A 21,946-nucleotide genomic window follows, 5' to 3' on the forward strand; every position below is an offset into this window, starting at 1 on the left:
TAGGTCATAAATACATTGCATAGAAAAGCCATCTCCTCCTCTATGCTGCTGACCTGTCTTAGAGATGGATTGAGATGAGGGTGGTGGAGAGCTTAGGAAAGACCTCTGGCCTTCATAACGGTTTTAAGAGTCCTGGGTAGCTCTTCTCGGTTTTTCTCAGAATGGCATCCAAAGCAAGGCTCAGCTTTGTAATTTATTCTCAGCATGTGATTGTGGTCCCCTTATGCTCTGAGACATAATCCACAGACTGGCTCCTGAAGGAATGGGTGAGGGTGAGCTAGCACCGGGCTAAGAATTTTTTATCTAGCGAAAACCGAAAGGACACAAGACTTGGGGGTTATACCGTGACCCTTCAGGGAGTATCCGTGCTGGTGAGAGCTCACACCTGGGCTGTGCTCCTTGCTGGCCCTGTGACCTTGCACAGACTGCTTAGCCTTTCCTGGGCTTCGGTCTGCATGCCCATAGCAAGTGCTTGTCAGGAGGACTGAGGGAGATAAGTTACATGAAGCACTTAGAGTGTGCTGGGCCCAGGGGGAGTGTCCCGTATATACTACTAGTAACTGTTGGTTTGTTGCTTCAGATGAGTTGTGTCATGCAGACATCCGGGAGGGTTACTGCCCTCAGCTTCAGTAGAAGTGTTTGCTGCACTTCGTACCTGAGAAGTGTATTCGGTTTAATACTCCCTCCCATCTGATGGCCCTGACACATCTAATGCTCTCCTGGTTCTTTCAGTATGAAAGTTACTGTGCATCTCACGCCACCTCTCAGCGTTGCTGTTGTCATTTTCCACATGGTGGATGAGGAAACTTAAACTTAGATTAAGTAACTGCATCAAGTCACCATCCAAATACGGTGCAGGACTGCGAGCAGAAAGAAGGTTAGACAGAGCCACCACCCCCTCTCTCCATACCCCTGGGCACAGGGTCTGATCCTCAGAGGCATCCCAGAAGGAGAAGAAGGCAGTTCAGTCTGTGGAAGTCATGCTTGTAGCTGCTTTGGACATGGTAGTCAAAACAGCCCCTGCTCCCCTCGGCGTAGTAAATACGATTGAATTCCAGTGTATTCCAAATCTGCTGTGTGTGAGGGGCCCCACTGTGATCAAGTGTGAGGTCCGGTGGGCAGAGTTGGGCCATATACACCCTGTCTCTTGTTATAGGTTTTTCTTTCAGTTTCAGATTTAAAAAGTGGTTCATATTGCTTGATTTACAGACTGTTGTTGAAATTTCTGAGTTAATATTTTTGTTCAAAATTGACATGAAGGGCAAGACAAACTGGTACAGTTAGTTTATCTCTTAAGTTCTGGGAACTGTACACATTTGGGAAGCTTAGAATTATGGTATTTTATAATGGAGATGATAAGACACAGAAATCTTAAGAATTCTCCTTGGAAGCTAAGATTCCATGGTAAGTTAGGGCCCCAGGTAACTCCTTTAGTACTTCTTCCTTCGACTCTGTGGGAAAATTCAGTGAGAGAACAGATAAAACAATGACAGTTTAAAGCTCATTTAAGTGTTTACTTCATATCTGGTTACCTGAGCGTATTCAGTTCCCGGGGCCATTGCTGTAGATTGATACCCACTTCCATGTTCCAGTAATTAATGTTTAGCCCAGGAATGCGGTCACTGGGTGTTTAATTTTGATGAAATCCGAAGCTTTGACCCATGAGAAAGTTAGGAATTACATGGGAACGTAGCCATATTTTTATGTGCTTTTTTTTTTATAGACCTCTGTACAGTTTATGGCTGTGAAGACACAGACCAGCTCGTAAAGACAGTCTCCAATCCCTGCCTCTTTGTGGGGAAGGAGGTACACTGAAGAAAAACAGTGATTTAATGCACTTGTCAGGCATCTCGCTTATTCAGTGTGGTGCTAGTTTTGCACTAGTGTTTCACTCTGGTAGTTGAGGAGCTCACTCAAGGTCAGAGAGAGAGCCCCACTCGACAGTTTTGCTGGGGTCTGTGCAACTGCTGGGGCTGCCTGTGCTTTCCAAGCTGGTATCTGCAGATCCCAAGAGGAAAGCAGGAGCATTCCTTCAACCTCAGTTTCACGTAAAGATCTTTGTGGGAAAATCCTAAATCTTATAAAAATAAGCCATGGGACTACCGTGGTGGGTACTATGCAGAGTTCTCATTAACATTTCCATGAGAGTCGTAGACTCTTGCCCTGCCATTCCCTGCAGGAGACTTAGGGAAGTGCCCAGCGGTGTGCATTTGGAAAGGTGGCAGTGTGGTGATGTCGGCAGGGGCTCGTCCTGGCCCCAGCTAGTGGGGGGTGTTGGCTGAGAAGCCCAGGGTGGTGTCAGAGAGTAACGGAAGGGGGTTAGTGTTGCTTCTTGCTGCAGTTACTTCACAGATGTCCTGAGCCTTCGTTGTGTAGTCTAGGGATTACTGTTTATGATACAGTTTTCTTTAGGATTATGGATTTAATGTTCTGAACAACCAACATGCATAAACAGACTCTTCTGTATGACTTTTTTTTATAAGTTGATGAATAGCCTCACTGCAGATCATCTTTATATTTAAAAAAAAATCATTTCTAAGCTTAGACTAAGCTTTTTAATTCTTATTTAGCTTTCCTTCAGTCCTTGACATTACATTTCTTTTTCATGTATTTATTTTTTAAGGGATAATTAGCTTTACCTCAGTCCACTGGGTTTTTAAAGCTCTTCCGTCTGTTCTCCCCTTTGGATGGAACAGGGTTTCTCAAACTGTCTGTGCTGAGCTCTTTGCAATGCAAGTTTTTTGATTGGAGACCAGATGAGTTAATAAAAATAGCCATTTCTTTATCATTGGCTTGTTATTGGCAAGGAACACCGCCCCCCCGACTCCTCCCATTTCTCAACTTTCAAAATATAAGGCCGTTTAAGCCCATTCTGTAGTAACCCGCACAAGCCTTCCACACACACTGACATCAGAAGTGTGTGATGGTTTATGAAGCAGGAAGTGCAGGTGGTCATCACCCATTGTCCAGATGAGGAAACTGGTCCAGGGGAAGCTTCAAGCCTGAGGTCATGCAGCTGGTTAGTTCTGAGCCCACACTAGCTCCCGAGGAGCCAGCCTCTGCGCCTCTGAGGGTTCTTTTCCCTGGTACACTTCACATCCACGCCTGTAATTTAAAACCTGTGCATCGAGGCTGTGTGCTTCTCAAAGACAGTACCTCCCCTGGGTGTCCCAGGTGGTGCTACTGGTAAAGAACTCACCTGCCAATGCAGGAAACACAAGAGACTCGAGGTCGATCCCTTTTTCAGGAAGATCCCCAGAAGGAGGGCATGGCAATTGGCTTCAGTATCCATGCCTGGAGAGTCCCATGGAGAGAGCCTAGCGGACTAACATCCATAGGGTCGCAAAGAGTCGGACATGTCTGGGCAACTTAGCATGCATGCACGCACACTTCCTTTGAGCTGTTGGTGCAGGGCCTACAGTGCAACAAAGGTGGGTTTCAGGGCCAGCAGTAAGGTGGAGCAGGAGAGGCATCTAAGGTTCAGAATTCATTATTTTTAAAGTATTTATTTGGCTGTGCCAGGTCTTAGCTGCGGCACTCAGGATCTTCAGTCTTCGTTGGTATGCGGGATCTATTCCCCTGACCAGGTATCAGACCCGGGTGCTCTGCATTGGGAGCATGGAGTCTTAGCCACTGGACCGCCGGGAAGTCCTATAGAGTGCAGATTTAAGTTAGCACTTAAATCAGCATGAGCGGCCTCGCTAGTCTCTTCCTGGCTCCAGGGCTAGTGGGTTTTACAAATGACATGGGTGTGCGTCCACTTCTGGCACAGCGTGGCGAGCCCTTGAGTGTTCATCCCCCGTGATTCTTAGGAAAAGTCGCAGCCTTCTTCCAGGTGTCCCTTGTGTTATGACGCAGCAGTAGACTGAAGGTCTGGCACCCAGGATGCTGCTTCTGCCTTTGGTGGTCTGAGGGATCCAGACTTTTGATGGGACATTGAAGGGCATGTGGGGGCATTTTTCTCCCCTGTGGTTTTTAACCTAAGGTACGCTCACACGCTCTCCCCCATGTTTCTGGGCCTTCCTGGCTTGGACGCCAGCCCCACTGTGTGCTCTGGGTTTTGGCTCTTTACAACATGCTTCCTCGTCTGGAAACATTTCTGGCCCAGAGCTCTAGTTCCTTCCTGTTAACTGCGTAGCTTCTGCTGTTGATCTTAAGCACAGCTCACTCAGGCAAGGAGCTCAGCCATCAGTCTCAGCTTCCTGGGGATTTTCCTGGCAGCCACACAGTGACCTCTGTCCCCCTCTCTGTTTTACCCATTAATTAGGAAATAGTCCAGTGCATGAACCTTTGCTAGCAGATCTGTCATTTGAAATTCCTTGGGTTGGGGGAGGGAGGAGAGGGAAACCAGCTAAAACTGATGAGGATGGAACTTTTCTTCAAATAAATGATTAAGCCATCCCATCCCCATGTACGGAGTTAGCTGGCCCCTAAGAAATAACATGTAGAAACAAATGAAAGTATTGAAGTCAGAGAAAACTCTTGTTCAGATCTCAGCTTTGCCACTTTCTTGGTATAGAAAGTTAAACTTCTTTCTTCCCTATTGCTTCAAGGGGGAGGGAGTTGAAAAATGAACACCAGATCATAAGAACCTTCTTACAGAATTACCCCAAAGATACTGCGAGCGCCTATGGAATGAATACAGGGGAGGAAAGTGGACTTGGACAGCAGTTCTCAACTGGGGGCACTTTTGTCATCCACCCCCACCCCAAGATATGACAGTTTGTGGAGTCATTTTTGATGGTCACGACTCAGGGGCTAGGGTTGCTTTTGCATGTTGTGGATAAAAGCCAGATGTTTCTAAAACCCCATAATGCATAGAGTAGACAGACGCTGCCCTCCCCAACAAAGTGTTCAGTTCAGTTCAGTCGCTCAGTCATGTCCGACTCTTTGCGACCCCATGGACCGCAGCACGCCAGGCCTCCCTGTCCATCACCAACTCCCGGAGTTTACTCAAACTCATGTCCACTGAGTCGGTGACGCCATCCAGACATCTCATCCTCTGTCGTTCGCTTCTCCTCCTGCCTCCAACCCCTCCCAGCATCAGGGTCTTTTCAAATGAGTCAACTCTTCGCATGAGGTGGCCAAAGTATTGGAGTTTGACCTTCAGCATCGGTCCCTCCAATGAACACCCAGGACTGATCTCCTTTAGGATGGACTGGTTGGATCTCCTTTGCAGTCCAAGGGACTCTCAAGAGTCTTCTCCAACACCACAATTCAAAAGCATCAATTTTTCAGTGCTCAGCTTTCTTCACAGTCCAACTCTCACATCCATATGTGACCACTGGAAAAACCGTAGCCTTGATGAGACGGACCTTTGTTGGCAAAGTAATGTCTCTGCTTTTTAATATGCTGCCTAGGTTGGTCATAACTTCCCTTCCAAGGAGTAAGCGGCTTTTAATTTCATGGCTGCAGTCACCATCTGCAGTGATTTTGGAGCCCAGAAAAATAAAGTCTGACACTGTTTCCACTGTTTCCCCAGCTATTTTGCCATGAAGTGATAGGACCAGATGCCATGATCTTAGTTTTCTGAATGTTGAGCTTTAAGGCAACTTTTTCACTCTCCTCTTTCACTTTCATCAAGAGGCTTTTTAGTTCCTCTTCACTTTCTGCCATAAGGGTGGTGTCATCTGCATATCTGAGGTTATTGATATTTCTCCCAGCAATCTTGATTCCAGCTTGTGCTTCTTCCAGCCCAGTGTTTCTCATGGGCTCTGCATATAAGTTAAATACGCAGGGTGACAAGATACAGCCTTGACGTACTCCTTTGCCTATTTGGAACTAGTCTGTTGTTCCATGTTGTCCAGTTCTAACTGTTGCTTCCTGGCCTGCATACAGGTTTCTCAAGAGGCAGGTCAGGTGATCTGGTATGCCCATCTCTTTCAGAATTTTCCACAGTTTATTGTGATCCACACAGTCAAAGGCTTTGGCATAGTCAATAAAGCAGAAATAGATGTTTTTCTGGAATTCTCTTGCTTTTTCGATGATCCAGCAGATGTTGGCAATTTGATCTCTGGTTCCTCTGCCTTTTCTAAAACCAGCTTGAACATCTGGAAATTCACGGTTCACGTATTGCTGAAGCCTGGCTTGGAGAATTTTGAGCATTACTTTACTAGCGCGTGAGATGAGTGCAATTGTGCAGTAGTTTGAGCATTCTTTGGCATTACCTTTCTTTGGGATTGGAATGAAAACTGACCTTTTCCAGTCCTGTGGCCACTGCTGAGTTTTCCAAATTTGCTGGCTTATTGAGTGCAGCACTTTCAAAGCATCATCTTTCAGGATTTGAAATAGCTCAACTGGAATTCCATCACCTCCACTAGCTTTGTTCATAGTGATGCTTTCTAAGGCCCACTTGACTCACATTCCAGGATGTCTGGCTCTAGGTGACTGATCACACCATCGTGATTATCTGGGTCATGAAGATCTTTTTTGTACAGTTCTTCTGTGTATTCAAAGTATTATATAGCCCCAAATGCTAGTGATGCTGAGGGTGAAAAGTCCTAGGTTATTGAATCTAATTGTCCCATCTAACACCAGTGACTATGCAAAATACAGTCATAACTGTCCATGTTTTACAGATGAGAAGATCAAACTTTGGTGGTGATTGAGAAACTTGCCTTTGGCTATTCAGCAGTTTCTAGATAGACATGGGACATTAGGCATAAGTGAAAGTCACTCAGTCGTGTCCAACTCTTTGTGACCCCATTGACTCTACAATCCATGGAATTCTCTAGGCCAGAATACTGGAGTGGGTAGCCTTTCCCTTCTCCAGGGGAGCTTCTCAACTCGGGGATTGAACCAAGGTCTCCTGCATTGCAGGTGGATTCTTTGCCAGCTGAGCCACAAGGGAAGCCCAGCCACAAGGGACATTAGGCATATATGGGTCCAAAACCTTCAGCCAACCCAGTAGGTAGTGAGCTTCTAATCCCTGATGATGTTCAAAACCAGGCAGGTGAGCAGCCACTTGAGGGATGGACAGAGAGGTGAGTCTCATATACTTTTCAGTAACTGGCTTTTGAGGTCGCTCCCAAGGATCACATTCTTCAACTCTGTTTTGAAATGGGACTTGGCTTTTCAGCCCCAGCATTAGAATGCCGAGCAGATAGCCCTTGGCCCTGACCAGCGAGATCTCTGTGCTTTGTCCAAGCACCCATGGGTCTTGCTCCTGTTAATATCCCAGCCCTATCAGCAGAGGGTAGGGTTCCATCCAGGGGCAGCCAGAAACCCACCCCCCCTCCCCATCTCATCCACATTCCGGGCCCAGGCATGTGTAAGTCAATCCAGCTAGTTCTCATCTGGGAGTACAACAGAGGCACAAAGGAAGGGAGACTGCCATTTATCAACAATTTGCTAATCAGCGTAATTCTACCAGTGTCACAGGTAATCACAGTTGCTTTTTTGAGAAGGAGGAGAACCAAGAGATTTACTCACTGGTTGTCAGCCCAGGCCTCAAATAATCATGAGCTGAGAGCTTTTAAAACTCACCTGGGTTGGGGCCTCTCTGCTGTAAATGTGATTGTCTCAGGTGAGGCCTGGGGAGCAGGGATTTGAGAGCCTCCAGGAGATGGTAACGTCCAGCCAGGCCAGGAGCCCCTGGCCACCTCCACTCCTTCTGCTCAGAAGGGCTTCACTCAGGTACCTGTCGCTGGTACTCCATCCTGAAGAGACGACCAGGAGGAGGAGGAGGAGGTGACGTTGGGCCTCGCTTTCCAGGATGTCCTTATAGGTTATAGTGAGGAGAAGAGGACCCCCTCTCTGGTCTTAAATTCACACCTACTGGGATCTTAAATTGACATTTCTCCTCATCCTTCCAGTGCCTTATTTTAAATGGTATAATGTAAAGGTACAAGTAAACATTTGCTTTATTTTTTCACAAGGCTTTGAAGGTTTCCTCTCCAGGCTATTGTTCTCAACGGTGTATTGTGCAAAGGAGAAGCTTTTTCATTTTTATGGCTGCCTGTGCCCTGGAGGAGGAAGCTTTAGATACTTAATGAGTTTTGAGGGAAACTTTTTAAATAACCACCTAGTTAATGGCCTGACTTTATAATCAACTGTGTGCTTTAAACTCTAGTCTCCAAATGTTTTTTGCTCAGTAAACCGTAATAAATAATTTTGAAGAACTGTTTCTCAGACGTTTTAAGGTGACATCTATTATTTGTCGGTAACTCAATAAATTATTAGTCGAGTAGTTGCCAAAGATGTAATTTTTAGTGTATGAAGTATTGTGTGCGTGCTTTAAATATATTTCATAATATATCCAGTATTTTGGTTTTCTCATCTTGTGATCATAGACCCAGCTCTTTATTTTATGGAAAATAGCTGCTGTAAAATTGAATTAACCAAATCAGAGCTTATTGCTAAACCTGAGCCAGCCTTATCAGGCTTATTTCCTCTCACTTAAACATCTGATTTCATCTCTTAAATCAAACGAGAATTAGTTGGATGGATGGTAAACGTGCAAGACATTGTCATTCTGTGAGCCCCTCTTCCAGGGAAAGTAGGAGTCTCTCTCCTGTGCCCTCAGCTTGGGAGCTGGGCCTTTTCACACTGTCCTTCATTTTGGTTTCAGAGGTTTTTATACCCAGCAAACTGCCGTGGTGGGATTAGGGAGTGTGAGAAGCACACCTCTCTTTGGAAAGCAGGAGAAGGGAGTTGTGATTTAGGAAGGGCAAGGCTGCAGGAGACAGAGGCTGTTCTCAGGCAGATCGAGGGTAGGGAAAAGGCCATATGGAGGGGTCAAGAAAATGATTTCTCTGAAACTGTCCCTGCCCAGGTCCCCTGAAAAGTCTTCATTTATCCTAAGAGTCTGCCTGCTGCAGTCTGAAGAGATCAGCTTTGGGGCAGAGGGAAGGGATTAGTAAAAGAATAAGAAGTAGTCAGCTCCATGCCATTTCTCTTCCAAACATATAATTTATTCATTTCACTTTCATTTTAAAATACAGGTAAAGAGAGAAAAATGTGTATAAGAGTATGAACATGACAAATAGTATTCCTAGAGCATGTTCCTTTGAAGTTTACAGATTGCAGGGACTGTTATCTGGCAAATGTAAGCTGACAGGATTTGGAGTTGGGGACTGCAACACATCAGACTAAGGTCTTCTGGGGGTGGGGAAGCCTGCACAGACTGTGAGGTTAGCCCTGTGGTGCTGCTGACAGCGTAGTCCCCAGAGCCAGCCTGCCTGGGTTCACATGCCGCCTGCCGCTTTACTAGATCAGTGACCTTGGGCAGGTTTCTCAACCTGCCAGAAACAGTTTCTGACACATGACTGATGAGCTGCAAGTAAGCTTATTCTTTGCAGTCTTGAAGTTCTTACCAGAGTATGGCTGGAACTCTCCCCCAGGCAGTTTTTGATGGAGTCCATTGGCCAGAGATGGGATTTCAGCCAAAATACAGCCAATGCAGAAAGAGACTTATCAGGACTACCTGGGATGCCAAAGCTCCAGGAAAGTCAGTCAGTGTCCTTGTGTAAGCCTATTTAGCTCTAGTTCAGAATCACTCATTAAAATTTTAAGAAAGACACCACACCACACTTACGTTCCATGTGGTCTGTTTTTGCTTGAGGACAATATTCCACTGTCCGGCTAAGCAAGGAGACAGACTGCTGGTTCCAAATGCCTTGAAGTATGAGGAAGACCTTTTAACAGTAAACTTGTTAATGAAATCAAACTATAAAAATGACATTGAACCCATGGTGTCCCTAGGGGCACCTTCTTCCGTCACTTGACCATTCTTTTACACTGTATCTTGGTTACTGAAGGTACCTGTGAATCAAATAATTAAATTAGTTTATTGGTAGCTAAGATCACAGATAAAGTACAGAATCTAGAATTATCTTTACTTTCTCTTGTTCTCTATGCATTAAATCTGTCGTTAAAATTGCTTGCAGAAAAACTGATTTTTAAACTTCTCCAGAGAAGGAATGAGACCCTTACCCTGCGAAGAATCACTCACTATATCCTGAAATCTTGAGAAATGAAAACAGCTTTACATGATCAGATCAGAATCCCAAAGTAAAACAGTATTGTGTCATTAAATGAACCCAGTGACACATTTTCCTTTTAACTTTGAAGTTTAATGTTGGGTCAGTTTGCTCTGTAACAGGTAGAATATATGTGAATGTTTATCTTATTGCAGCAGGTTGTAGTCATTAAAAATTGATAGTATATTCAGCAAATTTACCATTCCTTTCACAAGGAATGACAGTGATGCCCAAGATTTTTCTCCAAGGGCATTTTTGACAAAGATCAGTTAGCCTGATAGGAACCTGTCAGGGCCGTTGGTGGGGAGCTGTTGTGCAGCTGGGCAGCTCTAAGGCAGATGTGAGAGAGCAGCAGGCCAGGCCCCAGGCGGGGCAGGGGTGACTGGCCGTGGCCATCTCCCTTCTCTGAAATGACACACAGCTGTAGACCGCAGCCTGTGTTACCAAGCACGTCTGGGCTGGAGGGGAAGCTTCCTTACAGATGGAATAGCGGTGAACGTTGGGGTGGCCTTGTGGGGCTGATAACCCCCACACCCTGTAGGCAGCCCCTCTGCCCTGGGTGGGAGGCACCCCCAAGCCTAGCCATGGCCCTCCCCGTCCCTGGCCTTTGCCCCCACTGACTTCCAGGATTGCATTCTGTCACGTCTGAGCCGTTGCTCTCCCTGTGGCCGTGCCCTGGCCGTGACTGGCTCCTGTGGGCACAGCGGTCAGGCCCTCGCACGGGTCACAGTACTCGCGCCCTGGTCACGTGGTGAACAGCCGCCAAGCGGTCGAGGAGGGTCCGGGAGCGGGATGCCCTGAACCAGCAGCCCCACTCTCGAACCCCCATGGGCCAGGTCCTCGCGAGGTCTCATCTGAACAACTCAGCGCTCTCCCCGAACACTTCCCTCCAGAGTCCTCTCCTCCAGTCGGTTCACCCTCCCGCTGTCCTGGGACCTTTTTAAACGCAGTCCCCGCCAGTTTTTCCCTCGCTCACGTCCTCATGTGGCCTCTCACCCCCAGGGTGCTGTACTCCCCCATCACCGCGTGGGGCCGCATCACCTCCCCTCCGCCCCCAGGCCCCCCTTCCCCTGGTCTTCTCTTCAGGCCCCCAAGCTTCTCCCCGGATCCAGCTTCACGGCACCCTCGTTCCACCCCGCTCTGTCTCCCTCGCAGCCTCCTGCTTCTGACCCCGCTGAAGATGTCCTCCTTCGTGAGGGCACGCCCGCCCTTGACCCCGGATAGAATCGGTCACTTCCGCCCCCGCCCTGCCCCCATCCCTGCCGCCATCCACTCGTATCTCTGAGGTGTGGCCGCCGTGGCCACCGTACGCGGCTACAGAGCACTTGAAGCGCAGATGGTCCAGACCGAGGTGTGCTGTAGGGGAGAAGCATACGCCGGATTTCAGGGGCTTGGTTAATGGTCTTTATATTGATTACATGTTGAGATGATAATATTTTGAATATCTTGGGTCAACTAAAAATATACCCTTAGAATTAATTCCACCTGTTTATTTTTCTCAAATGGGACTTAGAAGTTTTCACGTTCTGGGTGTGGCTCCTGTTACGTTTCTCCAGTGCAGATTAGCTTCCATCCATAGGTGGTGAGGGCACCAAGTCTGTGCCTTTCAGGCCGGGCACAGTGCGGTGCAGTCTGCCTGTGGGTGACCCCCTGCTTGAAGTGACCTCAGCAGAGCTGCCCACATTTCACGCGTCTGGTTCCCAAGTCTCTTCTCCATTGTTTGTTTTCCCAGAGTTTATTGGATCGTAAGTTCAGAGTATCAGATTTGGCAGAAGGCTGTAATCCCTGTGGCCCTCAGCTGACCCCTGGACTGCAAGATGCTCACCCTTGGATGGGGGAGAGGACTGACTGTGCCCTTGAGCTTCCTCCACCACCGCCACCCCTCCCCCAGAGGGGGGGGGGCGTGTCAAGCTCATCTCACCTCTCTGTGGAAGCAGGACACCCCTGGAGAAGTGGGGAGCCCCCCGAGACCCCAGAGCTCTGGCTTCTCAGCCCAATTTGCCTTGGTCTGGTCATGCTCCTTGTTGAAGCCAGGCCGCTTCTGCTCAGCCTGTGTAGTCTTTGCCAGCGGGATGGTTCTGTGCTCTCTCCCCACCTCTGTTTTTGTCTTCTGAATTTCAAGCAGAGTGTCCCTTAAAATAGAGGCGCTCATGATCACACATCCAGCCAGCAAGGTTTGGTTCTGCCTGCCTACCCAGCGTGAATTTACGGGAGCCTATAAAAGTCCTGTGAGTTTGCCCTGACATCTTGTTGATGGGGAGGTCTTGTTTGTTGTTAGAAATAAGAGCCGGTGTCTCCAGGACACACCCTGTTCTGTTTTAGTGAATGGGAGGTTTCAGCCTTGACCTCTGAAAACTAAATGGCAGAGAGGCTGGTGGGGTGAAAACTGTATGCAAAAAAATCCCTTGAGTTTTGTTTGGGTTTTGTGTTCTGGTGCATGTCGAGTGGATTTTGGTAAGAGCACGTGTGTTCAGGGGGTGTCATCACTATACCTTTTTACTTATTTTTTTAGTGGAATGCCACCTGGCTGTGTGATTAAGGTAACTTTGACTATGTATTTTGAAACAATTTCGAAGGCAGAAAGGCTTGGAAGTCAGAGGCACCAGGTGGTAAAATGTTGGACCATGGGATGTGTGGGGTGGGTGGAACCAAACTTATGCTGTCTCCCTAAACTGCGGCAGCTCTGCTGTCAGAGGACGGACGCTGGAGTGCATGGAGGATGTGCAAGAAAGGATACTCCTCCATCCTTTCGGACGTGACGGCAAAGGTGTCTCATGCTCCCTTGAGGAATGAGACAACACCTAAATCTCAGTACATCTCAACTTCCAGGTGACTCTCCAGACAGTAGACTGCTGAAGAGCGTCACTACATTTGTCACGTTTTGTCTAAAAGCTTCTGCAAAAGTTTGCCAAGCCATTCATTATTTAAATAACTCAAAGTCCATGCTTCAGAAGTCACTCTAAAAATAGAACCTGTTTCCCTGTCTGGTCGGGGCTGCTGTGTGGTGTGTCTCACCAGGAAGCCGTATTTACTGGTTTAGCAGCAAGACAAAGGTTGTTTTTCTGTTTCGCTGTTTAGAGCTGGGAGGCTTACCTTGATTTATAATATATGAAGATCTAATCTTTCCATAGGGCTTCCCTGGTTGCTCAATGGTAAAGAATACCCCTGCCAAGATAGGAGACTAAGGTTCGATCCCTGGGTCAGAAAAGATCCCCTGGAGAAGGAAGTGGCAACCCACTGCAGTGTTCTTACCTGGGAAATCCCATGGACAGAGGAGCCTGGCGGGGCTATAGTCTATGGGATTGCAAAAGAGTTGGACGTGGCTTAGCAACTAAACAACAATCTTTCCATGTCTTTACTCTTAAATTCCTTTTCTGTGACTGATGCCTGGTTCCTCTCTACTTCTCTTCCATTTGTCTTGAGAAATTCTCAATATAGTTATCTCATCACTCCTTAATGATTTCTGTGACATTGGTAGCACTGGATGCTTTTCATTTGCCAACATTGAGTAGCTGTCAAACTTGTGATTGTGGCAGGGCATTTTAAATGAATTTTACAAAATAACTTAGTACATGCATTCATATATGTATGTAACTGAAACAGATTACTTGAAACAGTACTTATATTTCACGTGAGACTCTAATATTTTCTATTCCATTACATTGATGCTTCTTATGAATTCCTAATGGGATTGCAACTCCCAATTAAAACAAAAAAACACTGCCTTCATGTATAGCTCCTGTGTTACTTGCAGGTCATTTTGCCTTCTGAGAATCACTAGTCCTTTCTTATACAGCCTTTCCTGAAAAGCCTTCCTGACCCAAGCTTTTCCTGCCAGCATCCCTGGCTTGCAGGGCTCTTCTCCCCACAGAGCCCCCCGATCCCCTGCAGCCTGGATGTGAAATGCATAGTCCTAGCCTAGCACTTGTACAGTGACCTCTGTGGTCATCAGCGCATAGTAAGATTCAGATCACATCCTTCAAGTGCAGTTCCAACCTAAAGACCAACCGTCTGTGTTGTTTCTTGAGTGGGTGTGTTCTTTGAGAAACTGATGCTCATTTATTTTGTGAGGACAGCTAAGCCTGGTGTCTACTTCAAGGCAGGCAGCTCCTGCCCAGTGTGCACCAGAAGAAATGCCCAAGGGCTGTGTTGGGGTTTCCCTGAAGCTGTTGTGATGGTCCCCAGGCTTTGGGGCCCAGTGACATTCCCACACACTTCTCCGTGGACTTGGCACCCTTGTCCCTTCTTATTTAAAAAGGAACAGTTACTTTAAAGGGGCATGGGGGAGAGTGGGCCTATATATAGTTAATCATCATTTGGAACACAAACTCTAAGATAGTATATTTATTTCACTTTTCCAGTAATAGAATATAGATTTTTGTTTCCCCTTATGCGACACATCTCAAGGGCTCCATTTTGCATTGTTATTACGTTGGGAAAATATCTGATGGCTTGTCAGAAGGGAACATTTATAATTGTGTTTCTAGCCTGCACATTTTCAGCCTCTGGAACAGCGTGACAGGTAATTGAGGTTGAAATTGACAGCATTTACCACTTAAAAATGAGCACAAGAAATGCCAGTGTGCACTGTGTGAAGTGGAAACTAATTTGGTTTTTGTAAGCACTAGACAGCATATTAAAAAGCAGAGACATTACTTTGCCAACAAAGGTCCGTCTAGTCAAGGCTATGGTTTTTCCAGTGGTCATATATGGATGTGAGAGTTGGACTATAAAAAAAGCTGAGCACCAAAGAATTGATGCTTTTGAACTGTGGTGTTGGAGAAGACTCTTGAGAGTCCCTTGGAGCGCAAGGAGATCCAACCAGTCCATCCTAAAGGAGATCAGTCCTGGGTATTCATTGGAGGGACTGATGTTGAAGCTGAAACTCCAATACTTTGGCCACCTGATGCGGAGAGCTGACTTATTTGAAAAGACCCTGATGCTGGGAAAGATTGAGGGCAGGAGGAGAAGCGGACAACAGAGGATGAGATGGTTGGATGGCATCACTGACTTGATGGACATGGGTTTGGATTGACTCCGGGAGTTGGTGATGGACAGGAAGGCCTGGCGTGCTGCGGTTCATGGGGTCACAAAAAGTCGAACATGACTGAGCGACTGAACTGAAGCACTTGGGGTTAACAGGGGAAGTTCCCAGGTGGCTCAGCAGTAAAGAACCCAGCTGCCAATGCAGGAGACGCAGATTCCTGGGTCGGGAAGATGCCTTGAATAAGGAAATGGCAACCCACTCCAGTGTTGTTGCCTGGGAAATCCCATGGACAGAGGAGCCTGGTAGGCTACAGCCCATGGGATCACTGAAGAGTTGGACACACCTGAATAACTAAACAACAACAAGAGTTAACATGATGCTTGGTGGAAGTCAGTTTGTAATGGAAACTATTTAAATGATTTGAATATTGTGTTTTCATAACATTGGTGCAGAGTGTCGTCCTGTGGCAGTGGTGACCTCAAGATGTTGTGATGGCCTCAAACCTTGGCTCTCCAGGGCCCGCAGGTGGGGACCCAGCACCTGCCAGGTGTCCTGGAAATAGCCCTGCTTCTCATTTTGGCACAGAGGCCATGCATTTTGACTCTGTGGTTCGCTCCTAGCACTCTTCAATAGTGATATTGGAGGTACATTTTATCATTGGTGTAGTGTCACTAATCTAAATATTCTACTTTGTTTGAAGGGTCTGTAGTACTGGCAACAGTGGGATGTTTTGAAACCTAGATCTCACCAGCATGTTCCAGTGACTGGCGAATCACTTGTTTAAGCCAATTCTTCTCGACCATGTGCTGTTCTATACACTTGATCCCCATTTTATTTTTAAAATGATTTTATTACCGTTACCCTTGATGTAAACCAGAAAATAAGAGCCTGGTGAGATTGCCTCATCTTCTGTTATAGGAACTGTTATGTGTCTTTTTTTTCTTTTTAATGTAATGAGAAAGCTTGTTAAGGTACAAGTGAAGCCATCTAGCTTTGCAGCAAGTACAGTGGGGATCCATTAAACTGCTCCTTTGAGGAATGGAGCTGAGTTGGAACAAGAGGTTTTGTTAAAGATAACATGCCAGATGGGCATTTTAGGCAGAACCGTCCTCCCCAAAGCCTCATAAACTGCGCTGTCATCAGTCCCTTCTCATCCACACTGTTGAGAGTGGGCATCCTGATGAGAAGCCCAAGGCTGGTGCCTAGCCAAGTTTTCCTGCTGTTAATGGGATGGGGACAAAGTATTGGTTAAGAGCCCAGACTCTGGAAGCAGTCTACCCAGCTAGGAGCCTCTCTGGTCCCATCTGTAAAATGGGCATATAGTGTCTGTGCCCACCCACTGCAGCTGCTCTCTGAGGATTCGGTGTTTCCTTAACACAGTACCTGCTTTGCCACCGTAGCCCTCAGGGGCCAGCGCCTCTCTCTGGATTCAGATGGTGAGCTCATCTGATGGGTTTAGAAGTCTTAACATCTCCCTCGCAAGACAACGCGGACATGTGGGTGTTTTGTGAATTTTTGTGAAGATGTCCTTCAGGTTAACAGTTGATAGGGTAGCCAAAGAGAGCAGATTATGAAACAGAGCTCTGGGATCGAACTCTCTCCTTCTGATGGTTGTCTCCCCGTGTCCTTTTCCTTCATGGCATCAGCACCAGTAGCCAGCCGGGAGAGGGACAAGGATAGAACCTCATCGCTCTCAGTGGGTAGACACACAGTCTAGAGTCAGGAGTCAGGCAGCTCTGCGTTTCTAGTAGTGAAATTAACTGACATTTATACCATAGTTAAATCAGCCACATTCAGAATGAGACTGCTCCCTAATTGTCTGGACAATGAAGATGTCTGTGCTGACTGTTGCTTGTTAAGAGGTACGTCTTTGGCACCTTATGGCCTTGTGCCTGGTGGGCAGAGGCAGATGTATCTGAGGAAATTGGAGAAAACAGAGCCTCATCAGAAGAAGGATGGGGACTCTTCTCAGGCTTTGGCACGCTTCGCCAGTGGTGATGTTGATCTTTCGTTACCCTTCACATATTGTTTAGAGGAGACAGACAGCTTTCTAGTCAATCAAATTTTTAAAATTACTTTAAAGGACATCCTAAGTATGGAGCAAATCATTGCAGTAAATCTCGTTCACATTTTACCTGCTGCCACTTTTTAAATGCAAGAGGAGAATTTTTTTCAAGTGCATTTGAAAAGTTCATTTTATAAATTAGAAAATTTCACAGTAAAGACTGAAAATAGAGCCCAGAGTTTGGAATCTGGAACTCTGGATTCTCTCTTGGGTTCTTCCTCAAGCTGGTAGTGGGACGAGTCTGATGATGTCTGTGAAGAACTTTCTAACTATCATAGGCATTTTGAATGTGGGCGTTTTTGTTTGTTTTGACGAGGTTGACGAGGGTAGCAGAAGCCATCGTCACGTTTCCTCCGGTTCACACTGCAGGCCATCTGGGCATCAGGGCTGTGACACAGATGCCCCTAAAGCAGGACACTGTATCATATGACCTGTTGGACACCCCGGGGTCCAGGCCAGGGCCCCTGACCCTGACTTTAAGACTTACCATGACTCCCAGAGCCTGAAAGGGCACATGTGAGCTTATCCACATACATTTTCATTGAGGTCTGTGCAGTAGATGTAGTAGGAAGAAGTACCATGTGTCCAAAAATATAACCAGTGGATAATCCACAAACTTAGATTGTGAAGCAGTATACTTACTAGGTTGAAAGTTCAGGGCCATTTTTTAATAAGTAATATACAAGATGTATTAGTAACTGGCCTCTATACTCTTTCCCAAGACTCAGCTCTCAAGGAGCTCTTTCATTTATTATACTTTATAAATATTCATGAAAATTGGCCCCAACATTTCTTTACCGTCTTCTCTTTAAACTGGGCCAGCTGTGCTCCCAGGCCCTCTGGAGTCCCAGGTGTCCCTTCCCTGGGTGATCGCCTGCTCCCCAAGTCCAAGAGAGGGTCTGTCTCTAGTCTGTTGGGTGATCGATGCCCTGCAGGGTGTCTGGCAGCCAAAGATCAGGTGTGTGAGGCTTTGGGCTCACCCATCTCCAAGGCAGCGACCATCTGTGGCTCACCTGGGCCTCTGCCTTCAACCCATCCCCACCACTCTCCCAGGTCAGAAAGGTCTCCCTGGACCTTTCTCTATTTGTAAAGAAACACGTTTAAGAATGTTGACACTCACTGAATAGATGAAAACACTAATTATTTTCTCTCTTCTTAACAGACACGAGACGACTTCCTGGGACAGGTGGACATACCCCTTAGTCATCTCCCGGTAAGAACGGTTGCCTGCTTTATAACACATGCAGTGAACGGCAGTTTGTCTGCAATTTAGGGTTATTTTCAGGGCAGTATTTCCTCCACACTGTGGAGAAGGCTGAGATGAAGCACAGATACTGTGAGCCTGACTCCTTCTAGAAGGTGGTCCTTTCAAGAGGCTAGGAGATCACTTAATTGCAAAAACCAGGTGTCCTTGAACCATCTACAGATACCTATCAGTGTCGCCAGCTACTTTCTTATCTCATCTTCCTTTGTCACATCATACAAAACAGCTGCCTGCTTCTGCCAAATCCCTTCTCCTTGTCGCTGGAACGTCCTTGCTTTCAAGTTCATCCTTCGGCTCTCCTCACGTGTGTTCCCTTTGTCTGGAATTGTACACGCTGTTTCTCCTGCGCTTCGTCTACACAGACTGTGTTTCCATGGCTTTGGTTATGGCTTTCTCGGTGACAGAGACAAAAGAAAAGATGCTGTTGGTTCTAAGTGAACTTGTCAGCTGGAAAGACTCTGGCTTCAGAAACTGTCCTGGGTCAGCACGTGTGCTGTTGCTAGTAATCTTCTGTGCTCAGACGTGTAGCAAAAGGACTGGGACTGTTGACCATGACTGAACTGGAAGGTGACTCCCACGTGTTCCAGTACCAATCAAATGGGGGGGCCAAGGCCTCCCTGGGTGAAAGGTGAATGACCTCGTGTTCCAGCTCCCCACCTCGTCCCCGGCGCATCATGAAGTGCCCACAGTAGCACCTCCTCATTGTGCTCAGTCGTGCCTAACTCTCTGAGACCCCATGGACTGTAGCCCGCCAGCCTCCTCTGTCCATGAAATTCTCCAGGCAAGAATATGGGATTGGGTCGTCATTCCCGTCTCCAGGGGAATCTTCCCAACCCAGGGATCAAACCTAGGTTTCCTGCATTGCAAGCAGATTCTTTACCATCTGAGCCACCAAGGAAACCCCCACAATAGCAACTAAGAGAAAATTAAGTCAAATGTTTCTGCCTTCCAAGGGCATTTTTTTTAAATGCTCTATGTGAGCAAATAGCATAAATTATCTATAAACGAAAATGACCCAAACCACCTAGTATGAGCCTGCCACTGTGTTGAAGCTGTAGCTATCACCCTCTATTAAAGACCAAGAAAGACCGTCTTACCTAGGAAGCTCTTGAAGATCTGTTGTGAAGGACCGTGACGGCCAGCACTTTATTCCTGTTTACTCAGGGGAGCTATTAAGGACAAAAGGCTTTTGAAGCTCGTTCCCTTCCCAAAGATTGGAAACAGCAGTAGTTACATTAGAATATCTTTGTTTATTTCTGCGTAAAAACCTGAAGCTCCAAGATGCTTGCGGAAAGTGGTCATGCTCAAGACGGATTCCATGAGCCTTCAGAACACTGATTGTCCTTTTACGGTCCCGTTGAGAGCATAGGGATGTCCCCACTTTGTGCAGAAAGATTGTTCATGTATTTCTGCATCAGTGGGTCTTACCTCCATGCTCTTCAGGCTGAAGCTGTAATCACTTCACATTTTTAGACAGTGTTGGTTGCTTGGGCATTTCTTACATGGGTATCCCCAACCACCCTTTTCCCTAACATAAAAACCACATCACAGGGACTTTCCTGGTGGTCCAGTGGCTAAGACTCCATGCTGTCAATACAGGGGGCCCAGGTTCAATCCCTGGTCAGGGAACTAGATCCCACATGCCGCAACTAAGACCCAGCACAGGCAAATAAATAAATATCAAAGCACACACACACATCACAGTCAAGGCAAATTATGCATTGATATTCTCCTAAGAGGTGCAGCTGGAATTTTTGAACAGATTGCTCCAGCAATTCCTTGTTTGAGAGAATGAGTGCAGATTGGTTTTGAAAGGTTGAGGGGACCTCTCAGAGGACAGAAGAGTGTTTTCTTTTCAGAGACTAAGTCGGTAGAGAGAATATTTTTTACCTTTGGAGTTGGGTGGAGGCAAGAGTGAACTTTCAGAGAAGAAAGGGCTCCAGGCCAGAAGAGAAACCAACCGGTTCACGAGTGGAACAGTGAGCACTCAGAGAGGACTGAGGACTTACCCATGAGCTGAGCCCGTTGAGTAATGGAGCCTCCCAGTGTTGAATCTCCAGGATGAGTGTGCCCTGGACCACCGTGTCTTCTCCTTAAAACTGACTGGCTTTGTGGAGCCCAGGACAGTCCTCAAGATGGATCACACTGGAAGCAAGAGGAGAGGTGAAGGTGCATTCTTCATCCTCTGAGCAGTAGTGGATCCCAGCCAGCGTGTTCTCAGTGGACACGGCTTTGGCCCCAGGATTTGAGGTGCTCTCAAGTGTATGTTCGATCCTTTGTGTAGGACACTCGTGGGGAAATTGCACAGTTAATGTTGTATAACACAGCTGTGAGTATGTAAAATGGATGCTAGCATTTGAATATATTTCGTGGGTAGATAATGGATGCTATTTTCTTAATAGCTACTTGACCACTGTCAAGGCTATATGGCCTGTGGATTCAGTGATTTTTAATATCATCAAATTTTAGGTGAAAGAACTTAGGAAAGTTGTCTCATTGGTCATGAGAGAAGGTAGTGCAGAGCAGTCCTATGGTAGTGAAGTGCTAACCAGGCCTTCTCAGAATTTAAGGAATCAGATTGGGTATCTGGTTATTAATTAATTCCATACAGCCCCATTCTCTGATAGCGGATTTATTCCTTTCACGGATGTTTGCTGATTTAGACATGATTCTAATCTCTGAGGAAAAATCAGTGAAGCAAGTTCCTCCCTCACGTATCTCAGCAGGGCCACCATTGCCATAAACACATGTGTTAGTCGAGCATTTGAAATGTGGCTAATGTGACTGAAGAATGGGGAATTTGTCATTTTATTTCAAGTCATTAAAATTTATATTTAAAAGCTACCTGTGGCAATATGGCACCCTCTTAGTTGGCTCAGCTGAGGTCAGAACAGACTTCCCCAGCTTAGGTGAAAGCTGTATGGTTCTGAATTCCCTTCTCCTGAGCTGATAGTTCTGCCTATTGGAGAGAACTGGGGGTGGAGGGATTCTCACACGCAAGTTTTGCATGTGCGTACTATCACTTCCGTCATCTTCGGCTCTGCAACACCATGGACTGTAGCCCACCAGGCTCCTGTCCATGGGACTCTCCAGGCAAGAATACTGGAGTGGGTTGCGATGCACTCCTCCAAAGGATCTTCCCAATCTGGGGATCAAACCCATGTCTCTCATCTCCTGCATTGGCAAGTGAATTCTTTACCACTAACCAGAATTATCAGTCAGGATTCAGTTTTTTCCCCCTACCTGAATGCATTTGCTGGGGGATACTGGCATTTGCAGTGTAAAACCGTGCTCTTAAGTGCTTAGGAATGTCTCTCCTGAGCTGTCCTCACTCAGACCTGTTAACTCCCCAACCTCAAGAAGCCTACCCAGAAGACCAGAGGGTCAGGGCAAGCCTACTACCGGTTTATTCTGGTTTAAATGCAGACCCATCGGTAGACACACAAGCCAAGTTATATGCACTTGAGCATCTCAGAGCACTCACAGCAGTGGTCCTCGGCCCACTGCCCACCGTTGGGTCCCCGGATAATCAACTGTGTGCCCTGCTGGGCCTTGGGCGCCATTGGGATGGTCCGGGTTGGAATTCTGCTGGGGAGACAAGCAAAGGAGGCCCCTGCAAACAGAGAGACAGGGCCGGGAGGGCCATGTGA

The 21,946-nt window shown here is 46.8% G+C and overlaps 1 protein-coding gene across 9 annotated transcripts in view; it reads left to right on the top strand.

Annotated features, from left to right (window-relative positions):
• Window positions 1-21,946, top strand: part of NEDD4L (NEDD4 like E3 ubiquitin protein ligase) — a 365,586-nt gene that overhangs the window by 258,819 nt on the left and 84,821 nt on the right. For all 9 annotated transcript variants that reach the window (XM_061131047.1, XM_061131038.1, XM_061131046.1 and 6 more), the window contains one exon: window positions 18,195-18,245. In XM_061131047.1, coding sequence (XP_060987030.1) covers window positions 18,195-18,245 — 51 coding nt within the window. The remainder of the gene's footprint in view (window positions 1-18,194; window positions 18,246-21,946) is intronic.

Source organism: Dama dama, chromosome 27 (assembly GCF_033118175.1).
Source record: "Dama dama isolate Ldn47 chromosome 27, ASM3311817v1, whole genome shotgun sequence".
Lineage (NCBI taxonomy): Eukaryota > Metazoa > Chordata > Mammalia > Artiodactyla > Cervidae > Dama > Dama dama.